Source organism: Phyllobates terribilis, unplaced genomic scaffold, assembly GCF_046119375.1.
Source record: "Phyllobates terribilis strain yellow unplaced genomic scaffold, ASM4611937v1 Scaffold_8__6_contigs__length_399053987, whole genome shotgun sequence".
In the NCBI taxonomy this organism is placed as follows: domain Eukaryota; kingdom Metazoa; phylum Chordata; class Amphibia; order Anura; family Dendrobatidae; genus Phyllobates; species Phyllobates terribilis.
The window spans coordinates 30192006-30209027 of NW_027362768.1; the positions used below are offsets into that span (position 1 = coordinate 30192006).

The 17022-nt window shown below is 39.8% G+C and overlaps 1 protein-coding gene across 1 annotated transcript; it reads right to left on the reverse strand.

Moving 5' to 3' along the window:
* Positions 1-2867: 2867 nt before the first annotated feature.
* On the reverse strand, positions 2868-14983 carry WNT8A (Wnt family member 8A). Its single transcript, XM_073642548.1, has 6 exons — positions 14913-14983; positions 14790-14823; positions 14568-14706; positions 10912-11037; positions 10217-10359; positions 2868-3429 (listed from the first exon to the last, which is right to left on the reverse strand). The coding sequence occupies exons 1-6, from the start codon at positions 14981-14983 to the stop codon at positions 2869-2871; spliced, it is 1074 nt and encodes a 357-aa protein (XP_073498649.1). The 3' UTR covers position 2868.
* Positions 14984-17022: the final 2039 nt, after the last annotated feature.

Sequence of the window (17022 nt, forward strand, 5' to 3'; positions counted from 1 at the left end):
TACTTGTTTCACTCTGGTAACTCCCCTTTCATGTAAAATAATCCCTGGAGACAGTTATCTTCCAGACAACATCCTTTCCAGAGCCCGGAAGAGGTCATTTATATTAAGTGATAAAAGAAGATTTCTCAACACCAAGGCATCTGATATGAGGCATTCAGGTAGGACTTTTTTCAGCAGTCTATAACCTGTATGCCCATATTAATAATTTGATAAGTCACATGTGGTGACAGATTCTCTTTAAAGGAAACCTGTCATGTAAAAAAAAACGTAATTAACCTGCAGATATGAGCTTTATCTACAGGTTAATAGCATCCTGAAGCTGCCCACATTGAGAACCTCGCTGCCGGGAGCAAATGAACTTTATTACGCCCGGCAGTCTCAGTCTTTCAGCGATTCTATTGCGACCGGTGCGGCTTCATTCACTGCTAAGTGCAAAGTGAGTGGCAGCTGTAACTGCGCCCCTGGCACTGACTGACAGCTGACTCAGCAATAGAGCCCAGCATTAGACCGCAGGCGCAGGTTGAGTGTTTGGTCAGTTTTTTACCTCCAGTATTTGTAAGTCAAAACCAGGTGAGGAACAATCGGAGGAAAAGTATAATAAAAACATATCACCACTTCTGTATTTATCACCCACTCCTGGTTTTGGCTTACAACTACTGATGTAAAATACTAACAAAATACTGAAAGAGCAAAGGTGGCCTTAGAGCGCTGACGGCTTTGTGACAGCCACTATTCACTTGCACTCAACAGTGACTGAAAGCTGGAGGCTGTTGAGAGGAATAAAGTTAATTTCCTCCTGGCAGCGGGGCTCTCAGTGCTGACGCCAGGCAGCTTTAGGATGCTATTAACCTGCAGATAAACCCCATATCTGCAGGTAATAGTGTTTTTTTACATGACATCTTCCCTTTAAGTTCTTGTTTAAAAAATGTTATTATTTAAAAAGAAACAACATTGTGACAACACAGAGAAATAAGCATCCATTTCTAAAGCCCCCGTCTCACATAGCGAGATCGCTAGCGAGATCGCTGCTGTGTCACGGTTTTGGTGACGCAACAGCGTCCTCACCAGCGATGTCGCTATGTGTGACACTTTGCAGCGATCAGGCCCCTGCTGTGAGGTCGCTGATCGCTGCAGAGTGTCCTGGACCATTTTTTGGTTGTTGCCCTCCCGCTGGTCAGCACACATCGCTGTGTGTGACTAGCAGGAGCAGCGATCAGGCTGGTAACCATGATAAACATCGGGTTACTAGGGGCACACGCGCACCTAGTAACCCGTTGTTTATCATGGTTACGAGCCTGCTAAAGTGAGCGGTAACCTCCCGCTCACTGTAGCAGACTGGTAACCATGATAAACAACGGGTTACTAGGTGCGCGTGTGCCCCTAGTAACCCGATGTTTATCATGGTTACCAGCCTGCTCCTGCTTCAGCAGGCTGGTAACCGGAGCAGGACATCGTGGAAAGATTCTTTCCACGATGTCGCTGCTCCCCTGATCGTTGGTGAGCCTGCCTGTTTGACTGCTCACCAGCGATCACATAGCGACGCAGCAACGATCCCTGACAGGTCATATCATTGTCGGGATCGTTGCAGCGTCGCTAAGTGTGACGGGGCCTTAAATGGTTCTAGGTACAAGGAATGTTTCAAAATGAAATCCTAGCCTTATATAACCTAGTGAATACACACCCACACATTTTATTCTTCTTTTACTCAAACACCAGAGATTATTATTATTTTAATCATTTATATTACGCCATTAATTCCACAGTGCTCTACAGACATCATCAACACTGTCCCCATTGGGGCTCACAATTCAAATTTCCTATCAGTATTTCTTTGGAGTGTGGGAGAAAACCAGAGAACCCAGAAAAAAACCACACAAACACAGTGAGAACATACAAACTCCTTGCAGAGGTTGTCATTGGTGGGATTTGAACCTCAGACCCCAGTGCTACAAAGCAACAATGCTAACCACTGAGCCACCATAGATGTCTTGTCACATCACTATTCATTCTATAGATATATAAACAGACATATACTTTGCAGGACATACCAGTCTAGAAGTCCTCTGCGGAAACTTCACATTGCAGAACACAAGTACCGATAGGATAAATATGATAAAGGCATACCAATGGACTTATTGTTGATTTTGGATAAAGTTGAAAGTGCATATGTTTATATAAAACAATATTTATAACAGGTATGTAAAGCACACACTACTTAATATACAGATTTAATTTTATGGGAACGATAAATTAGAAATATAAAACACAGCAATAGCTCAAAAACACCCGAGACATTAACATTTATTTATAGTAGCCATGAAAAGGGCCCCACTAAGGAAGCTAGCACTAAACATCCATCGGGGCATTGTTTTTCTCTCCCCCGTGTTCTTGTTACTACTTATTTTCTACTTGTCACCTTTTTTATGACTGATCTACTTGAGTCACATGTCTAATGTTTTAATTTTATGTTTTTTAAAGGGTTATTGTGAAAAAAATATCCCCTATCTGCTGGATAGGGGATAACTTGCTGATTGCTAGGGGTCTCACCTCTTAGGGTCTGCTTCGCATGCACATCTCTGCTCCATTCAGGATGGGACTTCTTGAGTTTCTAAAGCCCAGATTCTGGGATTGCTGGAGTTCCCAGCTGTCAGACCTCAAGCAGTCAGCAAATTATTCCCTATTTCATGAATAGGGAACAACTTGTTTTTGTTTTATTTTGGAGGGGGGATAACCCTTTGACTATATTTTGCTATCCTGAATTAATAAAAGATCATATTATTGAATTAGGCATGTTCTCTATTCTTGATAGTTTTTTTTTCAAATCTGTTGGAGGAACTAACAGTGTATTTTGATTATATTTTGGCTTTGTTATCTCTGTTGTCCTCTGTTTTTCCTTTTTATAGACATGTCCAAATTTCTTTCTCGCTTGGAACAATAATGCTTGATCACGACTTGTTTGCACTGTTCACATTTCACTGTGCAGCACCAATGGAACTTGCAGTTACAGCTGCTAATAATCTCAATCTTCTTCTCTTCTACTTTGAGACCACATTCCGTACAAAGCCTCCTGCAACTTCTCCTTTCCCATTGGGTCAAATTCTTTCCGCTCTGGAGGCATTCCCTTCCTTCTGTACCTTGGAGACCCAGGCTGGCATTCTTTAAGCAATAATCAGGAGAGTCTTCTAAAAAGATGAGCTCAGTTTTGGCCACTGACCCAAAAGCATCTGCAATGGCTCCTCTATTATCTGCGCTGTTACCTGACCTAATCTTTCTCTTGTCCAACTCAAGTTTTAAGGCCTGGTCATGTTTGACTTTTAAATGGTTGCCAATATCCCGAAACTCTGCCAGTTGTAACCAACATGTCTGCACGCTGCAGCTTCCTGACACTCCATGGCACTTGCATGTTCTCTTCATCGTTGCTTTTACTGCCTGTTCGCATAAACATAAAAAATGATTTAATTAGAAATGCCGTAGACTGTGAACAGAATACTTATGAAAGTCTATGTAACCATATCCCAGTAAAGTTGCATTATTTGCTTGCATTGTACTATATATACATCTCTCTTTAAATGGGGTGAATTGAGTCACTTAATATTAAATGTATGTTACAGTTTGCTAATATATCATAGAAATTATGATATCATTGTAAAGAGGTTGTATGAGAGTTTTTAAAAATTGGATTTTTGTTTCCCAGAATTAGAACCACACTTTTGGTGATGACGATATGGAGGATTTTACTCTGTCTCAGCCAAGTCTTCTCTATAGACTTTGTCTGGGCCCCATTTACAGAGGTTACCAGGGATTTTTTTTAAAAAAAATTTCCCTTTGGGGCTAAGCACTTTTCGACAGGTAATTACTAACTACTTGCCTATGCTGTTCGTGACGTTATTTCCCATTTCAGAGCAACCACCTGAGGCGATTCTCCTGCTTCCTGTGGTGTCACATCAGTGGAGCAGCTTCTCTTGCACTCTGCTCTATCAACAGAGTGTCACTCCTGATGTAATGTGGATTGACAGTCAGCTCAGTTTAACACAGCAGGAATCTGGCTGTCAATCAACATGACATTGGCAGAGATATGCCATCAACTGAGCAGATCCGAAGAAAAGGATCTTCTCTGTTGATGTGACATCACAGGAAACAGAAGAATCGCCCTCAGAAGTTGTCCGAGACCACTGAGCCGGGAAAGATCGTCGTAGGGCCGCACAGGCAGGTCATTACCAACTACCTGCTGATAAGTGGTTAGCCCCATAGGGAAAATGCTAAAAGTCCTGGATAACCCCTGTGAAGGATTCACATGTCGGCTGTCACATAAAGTGACTGCAGACTTGTAGCTTAAGATCGGACAACCCCTTTAACTAAATTCAGTACCAGACACAGCCTATGGACAACAGCGGTGCTGTTTCTGGAAGAAAGACACAATTTTTCTTTCTCATTTCATGCATTTTCTTTAATTCTTAAACATAAATATAGTAATGTTATGTACCTAGTCAGCAAATAGATTGACAAATTATCATCATTTGCCGCTGCTTCCCTGTTCCTGTTTTAAAGCATATGTTGCAGGGGGTGAGTTTAGAGAGATTTCACTCTGTCTTAGCCAGGTTTTATACATACAGCCCAAAAATAGTAAAATTAATCTTTGCTCTGGATGAAAGATAAGTTAGCTATGACTCCTACGATGTCTATAAAAATAATTTTTGATTTTCAAGATTCTGTAAATATACTAAGGTTATGTTCACATGTAGAAAATGTACGACATAAAAATCTGGTCATGTTTTTACTAGTGAGTCCTTGGCAAAACTTTTCTGCTGCAGTTTGAACTGCCACGAACACTCATTGAATGGAGATAACAGGGCTGTGCGGCACTCCTTTTGTCAAGATGGGTGCTCAAGTAGGATTCCACTCCAACTGTAAGAAATATTAGAACTTGCAATAGTAGAAAGGAATATACAGATAATTCTGCTGCGCTGCCGGTCAAGAAGATATTTAATGGCGATGACGGTGTTGATCAAAGAGCAGTTTTATTAATCTATGCGTTTCAGAGTTGAGCAAACTCCTTCATCAGGGAAAAAAACAAAATGAGGGCAGAGAGAGATGCTGGGGTTTAAATCACCCAAAAACCGGAGCCAAGCGCAAAAACATAATGGAGGTGTACAGACAGTTTTCTTTGTCCATTGGTTGTATTCAATAAAGCAAGAAGGAAAAATAAATGGAAGAGAAAGCTTTGTCTATTAACTGAGAAAAAACAAATGGCGGTAAAAAGATATTAGGATATTAAGGTCATAAAATAGGTGGGTTAAAGGAGAATTAATAAAAAGAAAAAAAACATTATTATAAATGGAAAGTGATCTGAACAAAAACGGGGACCGAGAATCAACTATGTAAGATAAGCAGTGTGTCTATGTACGAACAGTGTGCGTAAAGGTACCGTCTCACATAATGACGCACCAGCGATCCTGACACCGATGTGACCTGGCTGATATTGCTTGTGCGTCGCTAAGTGATCGCTGGTGAGCTGTCAAACAGGCAGGCTCACCAGCGATCAGGGGAGCAGCGACATCGTGGAAAGAATCTTTCCACGATGTCCTGCTCCTGGTTACCAGCCTGCTGAAGCAGGAGCAGGCTGGTAACCATGATAAACAGCGAGTTACTAGGGGCACACGCGCACTTAGTAACCCGCTGTTTATCATGGTTACCACTGTGCTACAGTGAGCGGGAGGTTACCGCTCACCGTAGCACAGTGGTAACCATGATAAACAGCAGGTTACTAAGTGCGCGTGTGCCCCTAGTAACCTGCTGTTTATCATGGTTACCAGCCTGATCGCTGGTCCCGCTGGTCACACACAGCGATGTGTGCTCACCAGCGGGAGGGCAAGGACCAAAAAATGGTCCAGGACACTTTGCAGCGATCAGCGTCCTCACAGCAGGGGCCTGATCGCTGCAAAGTGTCACACATAGCGACATCGCTGGTGAGGTCGCTCTTGCGTCACCAAAACCGTGACTCAGCAGCGATCTCGCTAGCGATCTCGCTATGTGAGACGGGGGCTTTAGCGCAATCCCATGAGTTAAAGCACCTCAGTATGAGAGCAAAAAAGGTAAGAAAAGGAATATGAGTGGAGATGGACAATTGTTAGATGATTAGAAAAAGGATCACCATAATACAGAGAATGTAAAAGCGGGATTTGAACTAAAGAAAGGAGTGCAGTAAGTCTAGAAGGAAACAGCGTGCACAACATCCAAGCTTGTGAGCTATAAGTGCTGGACAGAAAATATATTGCTGAAATTAAGGAAATGAGAAAAAAGCAATCAGATTCATTATGAGTATGCAGTTAAATGATAGCGGACGTGAGCACTGTAACTGTTGGAAGAACAGTGTAAGTGGATGTTCTTCTGAAATAGAAACACACTAAGCCAAAGCTTTGAGGTTCAAATATGTATAAAACAGTGAAAAAATAATCTATATAGGATAGATAAAGATTAAATTAATTGTAGAAAAGGTGATTACTAATTGGTGTATAGTGTTGAATCAGAAAGTGAAAATATATGTGAATCTTGGTGGTTAATTATGGAAAAGATGTTAAAAAATATGATTAAAAACAAAAATCTTCTTTGAATATAGAATAGATATCTAGAAGGACTGAAACTAGGTATTAACATTTTTCTATATCTCAAATAGTTAATTAGAAGGCAAAATTAGATATGATCAGGAGTATTTATTAGATACAAAATTTAGAGAGGGAAGGAGAGTTCATAAACAAATATATGAATATATGCGTAAAACTTACCGACAAAATACAGAATTGTGAAAATTTCAATATTACAATAAGTAATTCTATACAACTGCCTACAATTATTTCAGTGCTGTAGGTCATGTCAGAAACATGTTACATGATGATTTCATGAGTTTACAGTATTTCCATTAGCTTATCAACATGTATGTATACTGTATAATTGCCTGCTAATTTACAGTTAAAAATTAAAAACTGCTCAAAGTGAAAAGGGACAGAGGGAATGGGAGGAAAGAAAGGGGCTGGGAAAAAGGGGAGGTGGGGACACAATTTTATTTGTATTAGTCTAAAAAGTATGTGTATAAAAATGGGGATAATTAAAAATAAATATATTACAAAATCATATTTGGCTTAAAAAGGTTTTTGAATAAAAGTGCAAGTGTATGTGTATGAATATATAAAATGACATTGGATATCTTCTTGACCAGCAGCACAGCAGAATTATCCATATATTCCTTTCTACTATTGTATTTACTGCTGGTTTTATTCCAGTGGCGGCTGGTATCCACATCTGCATAGGAGTTGTGCCTGACACAACCCAGCCCAGTAAGCGATATCATACTATGTAGAAGGTTTATTGCCCGCTGCTGCCCTATTGTGCACTTTTTGTCACTTTTAAGCTACAAATATTAGAACGTGGCAGTATGCCACGTTCTAATATTTATTACTCATTGGAGGTAATCTGCAAACTGCTACATGCTGCATTTTTAGGCAGAAATTGAGCAGAAGCCACTTGTTTTCTACATAAATCACTGCGACAAAAAAACTCCTTATGGCTTTGTGCACATAGCTTCTTTTTCAGGTGAAAAGTGCCACAAAAGTGCGCCATAAAATGAACAGTGCTCAGCAATGTCAAAACGAAATTGCTGTGGACATATTCATTGTTATTTTACTTATTTTAACTGCTTCAAGGTTCGGAAACCCTAAAATGGTTGAAAGACGTGACATACTCATTCTTTGGTCGGAATCCACTCTTCATACTTTACAATATCGACTAAAAAGATGGTGGTGTGGAGCTGCTGCATGAACAACGGTTGGACCACCAACGAAGCTACTTCACCTGAGAGAACTCGATGGCTGTGCTAGTGTCTAAAAGATGCCGTGTGCAAATGGTCTATGAATTACTGTGTTCAATGATCCCCATTTACAGCGCTTCATAAGTTTGGCTACGGTTTGAAATGAGTTGTTGCCGAAAATCTGACCAAGTTTCAGCATAAAGAATTTGGCAGCAGGGTGGCTCAGTGGTTAGTATGGAGGCTAAGTGATTAGAACCATAGCCTTGCAGGTCTAGAATCCTGGGTAGGGATGACCAGACTAGTGGAAGTTCGGGTTCTGGTACCTGACCTGAACTTCATTCCAAAGTATGGTTCTGTACATGAACCAGAACCCGAACGCCACTGAAAACTATTTTTAATTCAGGTTTGCTCATCTCTAATCCTGTGTTCAAATCCCATCAAGGGCACAATTTGCAATGTATGTTCTCCTTGTGCTTGCGAGGGTTTCCTCCCACACTCCATAATAATACAGTCTTCAGATTGTGAGCCCTTTTGTGGACAGTGATGATAATGTCTGTAAAGTGCTGTGGAATAAGATGGTGCCATATAAGCATGCATAATAAACTTCAGTATTTAAGAATAAGATTTCAAACTGAAGCTTGAGATGTCAAATTGTACAGGAATAATATCATCTTACAATAAAATATTAATATTACATTTTAAGACAGGTGGTCAGCCACATATACATTAGAGTTGGCCATTTTGTATTATATAACAATAGTAAAAACTGAATACAAGCCCTTATAGAATCACTGCAGAAAAATGTTATACTTTCATAGTTTCAAATGAGATTTAAAAATATTTTCTACCAGAAGGAAACCCATTCAGACACGAGGAGAACACAATGTACTATTGGGTTGTAAATAATTATTATTGGGATGGACAAGGGGTACTGGTAACTTTAACATGAACATGGAGCACTTTTACCAATATTCACTTAGTAAAAAAGTGAACCTGACAGCTGGTTCATTCTGCCCGAACCACAGGAAGCATAAACTGGCTCTGTCATTGCAGACAGGTCTGTATTCGGCTATGTTCACATCATGTTTTAGTCACATTGTCATTGTCTCCATCTGGTCTTTTCCTTCTGAAATGCTGAAAAATGTAATGCTTAAAATGCACAAGTGATGCAATGCTAATTTTTATGATCTTTACCATGGGGGAGTGCCTCACAGGGTAATGATGAACAGCAGCCTAAATACATGTCCCCATTGGATCCTGTGAACCACGCCCCTTGTAAAAACCATAAAAATTTAGAAAAAAAATGGCATGGTCTAGGGAGCTGTGAGAAAAATGTAGGATCAAAATCTGGTCATTTTTGACTTTGGGACAGACAGGCCCTCTTTATAGAAGGTTATTGTCTTAGGCTCCTAATCCAAAACAAAAGTGACATTATACCAAGGTGTGAACACTAGTTAATACTAAGAACACACTTCTCTAACACCTGGAAGAATGCTGGACAGGGTTTACACATGTTAAGTGGAGGTGTGAATGTTCTGGCCAAGGGTGGACATATCATTTGTGCAACCTGTGCAGCCACACAGGAGCCCAGGAGGTGAAGGGGCCCATTGCCACCTCCAAAACAAGGCAGAATTGTGCACTATGAAGGGCCCATATATTGCTCTTGCACAAGGAACACATCTGTCTTTGTCCGCCAGTGGTTCTGACCAATAGTTCCAGTAAGACCACGGCCCCACGATCAGTATTTGGCCAGTGGTTCTGTCCAATAGTTCCAGTAAGACCACGGCCCCACGATCAGTATTTGGTCAGAGGTTCTGTCCAATAGTTCCAGTAAGGCCATGGCCCCACTATCAGTATTTGGTCACTATTTTTTCTCAGGAGTGGGAGCCAAAACCAGGTGAAGAACAATCAGAGAAAAGGTAGAATAGAAACAAGTCACCAATTCTGCATTTATCACCCACTCCTGGTTTTGGCTCCCACTCCTGAGAAAAAATACTGACCGAATACTGATAGTGGGGCCGTGGCCTAAGAATAAAGCTGGCCACAAACACTAGAAAGCTTTAGAAAGCTGACAGCGATCTCTTCTGACTAGGATGAGAGCTATATTCTCTATAACAGGGCTACTACTAGAATCTATCTCTGCACTGAACAAAAGGAACATTGAAATCCATTAAGTTGGATCCTTCTCTTCCCAACATTATCTGTCAAGATGCTTCTGTACACATTAGATTGTCAGTTGATCCTGCTGAAATCAGTGGGTTTGATCAACCTTTATCTAATGTGTATGGGGGCTTTATCTTGTAATGACGTCCTATTACACAACATTTCTCTACTGCTATTCTAGTTTAATGTTGTTAAATTAAAGAAACTTGTCAAAAAGGAATTTACTGAGCAAACAAATGTCAATGAACTTACAAGTCTTCCTGCTTCGTTGTTATGCAGGTTCATTAAGGCTCGGGCATCGTGTCCTGTCTCCAGGCCATCAACAAAAAGTTTTGAGATCCTTTCTCCAAACTCAACATTATCACTGCATCCACCCCATACCCAGCCTCTGCCACCTATATATAAGAAATAGAATTCAAAATGTTGCAAAATATACAGTATCGAGATTTCTATCAAAAGTAACATTAGGCATTTAACAATATTAATGTATGTTTCATTTTTAGCCAGTAAAAACAATGTTATTTGGCACATGTATCCTAATGACCTTTCTGTGACTCCCCCTGCAGAGCATTATGGCTATTAAATGGCACTGCTGGACACTGGCTGGTATACCTAGGAAATTGCTGGTATATATTAGCATGAAAATCCCTATCCCTACCTGTGACAGAAATAACATAAAAAGCAGGGAATTAATGTAGGTAACCCAAAGGCATAGCCAAGTGTACAATGACATCAATCATCAATCTATCCATCTCGCTCTCCCCCATCATATATACAGTATATACATATATAAACTTAAGCTCATATATATACACACACACACAGTATTTATATACACAAGATACAATTATATGTCTAGGGTAGAGAGTATATAAGCAAATTAACTACTTTTAAATTACCTGTAGAATTTAAGTAGAGATAAAATGGTTCCAGATGATAAAACTCACCAATACGTCCATTTCTAGAATCATCACATCCACAATTATCAAAATCTCCCATACTACAGTTCCTGGTCAATGTGTACATTACTCCGGCTGAACTGATAGCATGTACAAACGATGTTTCTCTTGTGGCTGAAGGAGTAAAGAATAATACAAATGTCTTATTATTATTATCATACTGGGTTGAGCTTCTAACAGACTATTCTGATTGGGCGACCCCTGCTTAATAGCTCCACCTTGCATCTCAAAATAAAAAAAATAGATAAATACCTACTTCCCGAACCGGCACCATTCCTGTGTCTCCTGGCAGTCATAAACATTGTCGCTGATTGGCTGCGGCTTTCACTATTCCATCAGCGTAGAAGTCTTCCAGTGGCCACGTGACATTGTTTATTAAAAAGGAATTATCCAATAGTGGACAACCCCTTTAAACCTTTGCCAACATCTGTCGTACGTATACACCACATGTTGGGTGTAAAGGTACCGTCACACTTAGCGACGCTACAGCGATCCCGACAACGATACGACCTGGCAGGGATCGTTGCTGCGTCGCTATGTGGTCGCTGGTGAGATGTCAAACAGTCAGATCTTCCCAACGACGCAGCAATGATACGGCGACCCGTAGCGACCTGTATAATGATGTCGGTGGTCATTGGGACCCTGTCATATAGCAGCTACTCTGACGATTCAGACCTCGATGAGGGACGACTTCTCAGTTCTGAGTCGCCAACGAGGTCGTTGGTAAGGTGTCAAGCACACCGATGTATGCTACCCAACGGGACCTCAACGATCAAAAATGGTCCAGGCCATTTCGACACGACCAGCGATCTCACAGCATGGGCCTGGTCGCTGCTATGTGTCAAACGTAGCGAGATCGCTGCTGAGGTCGCTGTTGCATCACAAAACTTGTGACTCAGCAGCGATCTCGCTAGCGATCTCGCTTAGTGTGACGGGGGCTTTAGTGTATGGAGAGGACTCTGGAGCTAATCTTACTCCACACACCGCAAATGATATCTCTGTTACACAGCCAGTATACACCTCTAACAGTAGTGACCGGAGCTAACCCTGGGAACTGCCGTTTAACCCTTTAAATGCCAAGATCAATCTCAGTCGCATTTAATGCACATGATCATGGTGTTGTGCCATTTTGGGTGCCACCTCCACCAGTGAAAATTGTGGGGTGTCAGTGTTTAGCAACTTGCTGTTCCTATAAAGTCCAGCTATAGGCTGTGGGAACTATGATTTTAGCTGTATGCTGTAATACTGTGATATTGCAGTATATAGAAAAAAATGATCAAGCGATTACGGCTTTAAATTGAATCTGTCAATAAAATCAACCCTCTTACACCGTCTATATGGGTAAGTACGTCCTAGAAAGCTGAATAAAATGATACTTTGATATCTGTGATTCGATGTCTTATTCCAGAGAAATCTACGTTTTTCTTTTAAGTAAATGAGCAGTTCCAGGCTATGGGCTGGAAATAGATTTGCATGAGACTCCGCCTCCATAAATTATTTTAAATAGAAGGGGGTGTTCTCAGTGTGATGTGTAATGGCCGCTCTCCTGATATCTCTGCAGAGCTGTGTGTGATCATAACTGACACATCTGCAGGTTCCTCTCAGCTTCAGCCTCCATCTCACAGGCAGACAGGGCTGCAATATTGTTACAATACAGCAGAGCTGTGTGTGATTATACCTGACACATCTGCAGGTTCCTCTCAGCTTCAGCTTCCATCTCACAGGCAGACAGGGCTGCAATATTGTTACAATACAGCAGAGCTGTGTGTGATTATACCTGACACATCTGCAGGTTCCTCTCAACTTCAGCCTCCATCTCACAGGCAGACAGGCCTGCAATATTGTTACAATACAGCAGAGCTGTGAGAGCTGCAGCAAATGTGATTGTAAGGAAACAAAGTTCAGTTCTGCTGTACTGTGTTACTTACATATCTCACACTGATAACTCTTACTTTCATGTAAAATAAACTCTGAAGGCGGAGTCTGTATGCATGTATGTATAAGTCCCGCCAATAGCCTGGAACAGCTCATTTACATAAGAAAAACATTGATTTTTCTGGAATAAGACATAAGATCGCAGAAATCAAGGTATAACTTTATTCAGCTTCCTATGACCTAAATGCCCATATACATGGCTTAGGAGGGTTGGTCATACTGACAGATTCCCTTTGAGTTCTCTGAGAGGGTTGAAAAAAAAATCAAGTAAAATTGATTTTATAAAGCTAAAAATTAAAATCACTCATTTTCAACCTTCAAAATACAGAACGAATAAAAAAATAAAAAACATAAAAATTACTTAAACCTTCTTGTGAACATTAACGAAAAAATCAAAACACCATATTTCCCATTTTGACTCACCAAACTTCCCCCAATAAATCCGCAAAAAAAAAATTCAGAGAGCTTTAAAAAAAACCATCAGTTTTCCACAAAAAAGTTATGCCCTCGCACAGCTCCATCATTGAAAGAATGACAACAGGTTTCAAAAATGGCAACACAAGCCAAAATTCTTTTTTTTACAAATTTCTCACATTTTTTTTACTACTTAGAACCCCCTCCCCCACTATACGAGCATACTACTGCCAGGTCATATTTATAGAATAATGAGCACTGCAAAAACACCACCCCTCAAAAAACAATAGTAGAATTGTGTTTTAATCACAATTTCATCTAACTTAGATTTTTTACCCATTTTCCAGCATATTATAAAAAGTATTGCTCAAAACTACAAGTCATCTTTTAAATAAAATGCAGTTGCAAGCGTATGTCAATGGAAAAATTAGTTATGGCTCTTGTAAGAACAAAAGTGAAAAAATAAAAATTGGCTTTAGTGTGAAGCGTTTAAAGGGGTTGTCCAGGTTTTAGAGATAAGTCTGCAGTCACTGTAGGTGCAGTCACTGTATGTGACTGCAGACTTTTGAATCGTACAGCGTGTGATGCGCACACCGTCACCATTTACCGATATTGCTGGAATGGTTGAACAGCAGGTGGCACACCTGCAGTCATGGACTCACTAGTCTCATCCACCTTCACTCAATAGAATTAAAAGAAGCCGAACATGTTTAGTCGGCATATGACCACATGTGTGTAAATCGCATACATGCGGTCATGTGGCTATTCGATTGCACCAAGAATACTGGAGAATCATGACAGCGTGCACACCCCACGCTGTCATGATTCAAAAGTCTGCAGGTGCATAGAGTGACTGCAGTTTTTGCTTTCACACCCGGACAACCTGAATGCAATATCTATAGATTCTGTACATATAGCAATCCCTCATTGGTTCACTTCCTCAACCCTTTTCAATATTTAAATATTACATTTGGTTTCCACATTTAAAAAGGTTAAAAAGGTGATTTGGCCAAACATATTGCACCATCTTAATAAATGATAATTTTGGAAATATTGAATATCAAATTTTTGAGATATAGAACTACAAATAATATTCCAATAAGCATACATATATAAACACATATACATACTGTACATACACAAATATGCCTGCAAGTATATATACTACATATAATATTCCAATTTCTTCCGGTTCATACAATATTTATGTAGGGCATACAAGACATATAATTATAAATATTTCTTACTAGACATTAAAAACTTTTTTCCCAATTTTGCCATATTAATTTACTTACCACTTCTTAGTCCATTGTGAGTTGCTAGTTGAAGCGTACTCTCAGGACAGTTCCACCGTTCCCACGCAAACTGAAACTTACATTCCTCAATGCCACTCTGGGCTCCCACTGCCACACTGGTAGAATATGTCAAGTAGGCCTGCAATAAGCGAAACACTATGGTTCGATCATCTGCGCAGATGTACAAAACTCAAGCAAACTCAAATAAAACAAAAAACCTACCTTCGGTCCCGTCATCAGAAAGTTGTTGACTGACCTGAAACAGAGACAAGAAAAAAAATGACTATTTTTTGATGTATTGAAGAATATTTTGGATTTTGCATTCAAATCTGGGTTTAAACTCACCATGCCGATGCAGTGAAGAATGGGCAAAACACAAGAACAGTGGTGAGGATGCAAAGTGTTCGGAATTCCATGGGTAAATTTCCTTTTGTCGTATAGTCCAAATTGATGTTCACAGGGAGGTGGTATATCCAACAAATGAGCAGTTGTAAGACCTGGGATAGTTATAAGGTATCTACAGGGTTGTAAGGACTCTTCTTTCTACTCTTGGCCAATAGCACAAGCTTAAATGAGAAGTCCAGTGGCTAAAGTGTGAAAAGGTGCCGCCTACTGCAACACTTCAGAAGAAGACAATGAAAGTGACCCAGAGCTGCAGTGATAGAGCAATATACTTACAATAGTTGCTTTAAATCATATTACAACATTATACATGACTAAGTCAATGTTTCTATTGACAAAATGATAGCCAAATAAGTTATCTTTCTCATATCAATGAAAACAATGATGTTTTCTGTGTCATTTTATAATAAGCTTATAGCATTTCAATTGTTACCATTTATCGACAGATGTTTATGAATGAAACCAGATAGAACCATTGAAGACCTGAACCGGAAAGATGACCTCAGCTCACAAGATGCAGATTAATGAGAAATCATCTTTTTATTAGAATTGGAAAATAATTTGATTCCATGGAGAAGTCTTGAAATCACTCATCACTAGGATGTGACTTGTAACACTTCTCTCATGGATGCCTCTGAAACTCTCCGCCCCATGGTCTTTGCCTAAGGGCGTAAGAGATTTATTTTAAACATGTGCTATGCTAACTGGATAATTTTGGGTACAATTGGGATCTTGGGTTCAAATCCCACCAAGTACAACATCTGCAAGTAATCTGTACTTTCGCCCTGTGTTTTTGTGGGTGTACTCTGGTTTCCTCCCACACTCCAAATATATACTTATAGGGAATCTAGATTCTGAACTCCAATGGGGACAGTGATGATGATGTCTGTAAAATGCTGTGGAATATGATGGTGCTATGTAAGTAAAATAATAAAAGCAGGCTATTTGTCTTTATCATTTAAAGGCAATCTGTTAACAGGTGTTTGCTATGTAATCTGAGGACCGCATGAGGAAGGGGCTGAGACACTGATTTCAGTGATGTGACCCTTTTTAGGCTATGTGCTGTTGTTTCAATATAGTGAGTATTTTATCAGCAGCAGCTTATCACTATCTGACTAACTCCCAGGTCTGACCACACCCCCTTCTCTGATAAGCAGCTCACTGTCAATAGACAATGTACACAGAGAGCTGTGGTGTGGGAGGCATTAGCTTTCTGAGCTTTGCTACATCTAAGAACTCTGATTGTGTCACAACTGCTGCACCCAGTAAACTAAGTGATACATCACTGGAATCAGAGTCTCTTCTCCTACTTATGCTTCTCTCAGATAAGATTGCAAAAACCTGGTGACAGAGTCCCTTTAAGATTCCACTAAAAAACTGATTAGCTTTTGTACATTTTTTGTCAATGGATACACAAAACACAAATCAGATAGATATATTTTTTGTCTGTTTACTGTTTATTGTAAAAGGTATTACAATTGACTTGATACACTATATGAATTTTTCTTATGGTAGAATAAAAATATTACAAATACTAATGCAAATATAAAATATTTCCTTGAAAAAATATATATACAGTACAGACCAAAAGTTTGGACACACCTCCTCATTTAAAGATTTTTCTGTATTTTCATGACTTTGAAAATTGTACATTCACGCTGAAGGCATCAAAACTATGAATTAACACATGTGGAATTATATACTTAACAAAAAAGTGGGAAACAACTGAAAATATGTCTTATATTCTAGGTTCTTCACCTTTTGCTTTGATGACTGCTTTGCACACTCTTGGCATTCTCTTGATGAGCTTCAAGAGGTAGTCACCAGAAATGGTTTTCACTTAACCGGTGTGCCCTGTCAGGTTTAATAAGTGGGATTTCTTGCCTTATAAATGGGGTTGAGACCATCAGTTGTGTTGTGCAGAAGTCTGGTGGATACACAGCTGATAGTCCTACTGAATAGACTGTTAGAATTTTTACTATAGCAAGAAAAAGACAGCTAAGTTAAGAAAAACGAGTGGCCATCATTACTTTAAGAAATGAAGGTCAGTCAG